Here is a 4,003-nt window from a genome sequence, read left to right as displayed (position 1 = left end):
GCCGTCGGAAGTAAACTTATTTCCGACGGCCAGGGTGGCGCCGTCGGAAATAAAGCGAGGTGGGCCCCGCAGACGGCCGGCCGCCAGCGCCTGACGCCGTCACAGCTTAGTTCCGACGGCCCGTCGGAAATAAGCGGCCGTCGGAAGTAATTAAAAAACAGAGAAACAGAATTTTCCTGCTTTTTGTTTTACAAACAATCACACAAATTCAATCTGCACACAATATCCAGTTTTCAATAATTCATCCAGAATCACATACAATACCACAAATATCCATAATTCATCGTTTCACATGAAACACACAATAACACAAGTTCACAAGTTAAAGCACAAGTTCACAAGTTAAAGCACAAATTCACAATGTTCACAAGTTCACATGTTCAGAAGTTCACAATAACACAAGTTCCCAATACCACAAGTTCACAAGTCCATAGTACGAGAAAACACAAGCAGACAGGCTACTCAAATGGAGGAGGTTGATCAAATGGATGTGGTTGATTTGATCCGCTAGCTCCTCCATTGTTTAGAAGACCGTCCACAAAAGAAGCGACCGCATCTTCAGAGTCCTCATTTCCCGGAGTTAGCAAGTTTCCTGGAGGGACCTACAACATTCAAAAAAATGTGTTAGTAGTTAAATTCTTGTTATGCAACGTCAAAAGAAAAAGTCAAGTAATATAACCTGAGGTGCAGGTGTGGGCCAACTAAATTGTGGAGTCGGTACAAACTGCGGGATAGGTGGAGGAGGTGGCATAGTCATCGCTGAAAAATCTGGACGTTGCCCTAGTGCTATTTGCTGAAAGAAATTGAAAGCTATGTTACGAGGATATATTAGAAAATATGTGCTCCAATTATAGTAGAGGCTCACGAGGATCTAATTACCTGCATCATCTCCTGCTGTCGTGCAAATTGAGCAGCCCAGTACTCTTGTTGTTGCTTGTTATACTCCTCCTGCCGCCTCAAAGCTTCCTGCATCCGGATCAGCTCGGCGTTTCCTTGGGTACTAGAGCGAGGACCACGGCTAGACGACCTCGATGGACGAGACCTTTCAGGCCTCACCTGAGTCGAGTCGATAACACTACCAAACATGGGGTAACTAGAAAAAAATAGAAAGAAGTTAAACACGCAACACATCATTTTTCCTGTCCTCAAATTCACGGACCTTCTGAATCCCGCGGCATACCCATCTGGAAATTTTAAGTTTTTCAACCACACCATCACCTCTTTCTTTTGCTTAGATTTTAGACAAAATGACGCACGTGGCTTAGCACCACTCTGAAGCAAGACTAGGCTTGGTCGGTTACAAATTTTCTGTAAATCTTTTCTGGCCTTTATATTATCTTTGGTTTTATCGGGAAAATCCATACATGTACTAATAATGCTTTCAGCAACATTCCGCTCTTGGTGCATGACATCAATGTTGTGCATCAGAATCAAGGCCTCCGTATAAGGGAGTTCCCACAAAGAACATTTATGTGTCCAATTATGTTCTATTCCAAATCCCAGGTAACCAGTACCGTCTGGTTTCAAATTATCGAGCGCAGCATGAATCTCTGCGCCACTCAAACGCTTCGGTGGGCCTTTGGTAACAATGGTGTCTTTTCGAAATTGATTTGCCTCAAATCTGAACGGGTGATCGAGAGGCAAGAAACATCTGTGGCAATCAAAGTAACAGATCTTCCCACCAAACTCAAGACGAAAACAATCTATATCCTTACCACATATTGGACATGTCAACTTTCCATGACAACTCCATCCAGCAAAAATACCGTAGGCCATGAAATCATGAATCGACCACAAGTACGCAACTCGAAGATTGAATCTCTCTTTCTTGTAGCAATCGTAAGCTTCGACTCCTTCCCACAATTTTTTCAACTCATCGACTAAAGGTTCCAACATTACATTGAGATGTTTTCCAGGGTGTTCTGGTCCAGGAATGATTAGACACAGAAACATGTAATCGTATTTCATGCAAAGGTGAGGTGGAAGATTGTATGGAACTGCAAATACAGGCCAACAAGAATATGGTGATGCGGTCATATTGAAAGGTGAGAACCCGTCCGTCGCCAACCCGATTCGAGTATTTCTAGCTTCACTAGCAAAATCCAAATCAAAATCATCAAGCGCCTTCCACGCATCACTATCAGATGGGTGCATCATAACTTGAGGGTTCTCGCGGTCACGTTCTTTGTGCCATCTCATCTGCTTAGCGGTGTTTTTTGAGAGAAACAACCGTTTTACACGAGGCGTGAGAGGCATGTAACGAAGTTGCTTCTTTGCTACTTCTGTTGTCAATTTATCTCCATCTTCATTTACGACCTCAACGAACCTTGATTTGCTGCATCTCAAACATTTGTCTAATTTTTCATTTTCCTTTCAGAAAAGCATACAGTTATCTGGACAAACATCAATTTTTTGATACTCCATACCTAAGCCAGAGAGTAACTTTCTTGACTGATACACGTCTTTGGGCATTTTGTGATCTGGTGGTAATACGTCGCTGATCAAATTCAAAAGTTCATTTAAGCAGTTGATGGAGAATGCGAACTTAGACTTGATAGCCATAAGTCGCGTCACAAAAGAAAGAATGGTTACTCTCGTGTGTTCGTGCAACGGCTCTTCTGCTGCCTTGAGAAGTTCAAAGAATTTTTTTAACTTCCGGCGGTTGAGGATCCTCAGGATTATCTGGAAACACTAAATCGGGATCCTCTCTTAAATCCTGAACCATCTCCTCCATTCGGTCTAAATCCGGGTCAAAATCGTCTTGACCTTCTAGAGCATATCCACGGGGAAGCTCCTCACCATGATGCACCCAAACTTCATAATTTGGCACGTAGCCATTTTTGCAAAGATGACCAGACATCTCTTTCTTGGTTTGACGTTGATAATTTTTGCAAACACTGCATGGGCACCACACTCGACCATTTCTTGACGAAGAAAAAACACGATTGATAAAATCTTCGGTTTTCTGTATCCACTCAAGCGAAGGATCATTTTTTCGCCAGCCTTCATACATCCAGCGACGACTATCACCCATCGTTCGACTAATTAAAGATCAAGACAAGTTCATTAGTTTCTAGATATATTATCAGCCGGTGGTCCTACAATTATAGGAAAGGATAGGTCCTAAACCCACCTAAGAGTGAACGACATATCACAGATTTATGATAAGTCAATGAGTTTGAACGAAATTTCGGCAGCATAACCCCGTTGTTCTCCATTGCACGCCCGTAATGGTGCAACGGAGAACAAGAGGGTTATGCTGTCGAAATCTCGCTCAAACTCATTGACTAATCATAAATCATATTTGATATGTCGTTCACTCTAAGGCTTTCCAAAAAGGGACAATTTCGGTACAACACACTACTTTATTAAGCAATGTGTTGGACCGAAACGGGTGACGCATAAGTTTAAACCTATTTTAGTTAAGTATCACATTATATTACAACATCACATCAAATTATACTACAGCATCACATTATACTACAACATGACATTAATAAAGTTAGAAATTACCTGAATTGCCCACAGGAGTGACGGCTGGCGACCGGTGTGAAGCTGCGTGCGCGCGCTCACGTGCGGCCGCGTTCGGCCCCGTGCGAACGGCCACGTGCGCGCGCTCACGTGACAAGACTCGACGACGGCCTCGGGCTCGGGGACGGCTGCGGCCTCGGGTAACGCGGCGGCGGGCCGCTGCGGCCTCGGGGCAACGGCCGCGGAGGCTGTGGACGGCGGCGGTGGTCTCGGGGCGCGGACGACAGCGGCCTCGGCCTGCGACGAGGTGGCCTGGGCTTAGCGGCGCCGGCCAGGGGCAGGGAGCGAGGCGGCCTGGGCAAGGGGCGGCCTCTGGCGTGGGCGGCGCTGGCCCAAGGCGGGGAGGTCCCGGCGGCCACGGGCGGCGCTGGCCAGGGGCGGGGAGGCGGCGGCGTCCACCGCGGCGCTGGCCAAGGGCGCCGGCGGCGGCTCTGGCGAGCCCCCCGACCGGCGGCGGCTCTGGCGGGCGGCG

At 46.6% G+C, this 4,003-nt stretch overlaps 1 protein-coding gene across 1 annotated transcript; it reads right to left on the bottom strand.

Annotated features, from left to right (window-relative positions):
* Positions 1-294: 294 nt before the first annotated feature.
* Positions 295-1,123, bottom strand: LOC103629194 (uncharacterized). Its single transcript, XM_008650368.3, has 3 exons — positions 880-1,123; positions 680-793; positions 295-602 (listed from the first exon to the last, which is right to left on the bottom strand). Exons 1-3 carry the CDS (start codon positions 1,084-1,086, stop codon positions 459-461), a joined length of 465 nt encoding a protein of 154 aa, XP_008648590.1. The 5' UTR covers positions 1,087-1,123; the 3' UTR covers positions 295-458.
* Between the last annotated feature and the right edge of the window lie 2,880 nt (positions 1,124-4,003).

This window comes from Zea mays, chromosome 6, assembly GCF_902167145.1.
Source record: "Zea mays cultivar B73 chromosome 6, Zm-B73-REFERENCE-NAM-5.0, whole genome shotgun sequence".
Classification (NCBI taxonomy): domain Eukaryota; kingdom Viridiplantae; phylum Streptophyta; class Magnoliopsida; order Poales; family Poaceae; genus Zea; species Zea mays.
This window is presented reverse-complemented; position numbering and strand designations above follow the sequence as displayed.

Bases quoted from the DNA above. Each gene is read 5' to 3' on its own strand.
- LOC103629194 (XM_008650368.3), bottom strand. From the start codon at position 1,086: ATGTTTGGTAGTGTTATCGACTCGACTCAGGTGAGGCCTGAAAGGTCT. The intron at 794-879 runs GTAATTAGATCC...AATTTCTTTCAG, and splicing joins GACAGCAGGAGATGATGCAG to CAAATAGCACTAGGGCAACG. The intron at 603-679 runs GTTATATTACTT...TGAATGTTGTAG, and splicing joins GGCCCACACCTGCACCTCAG to GTCCCTCCAGGAAACTTGCT.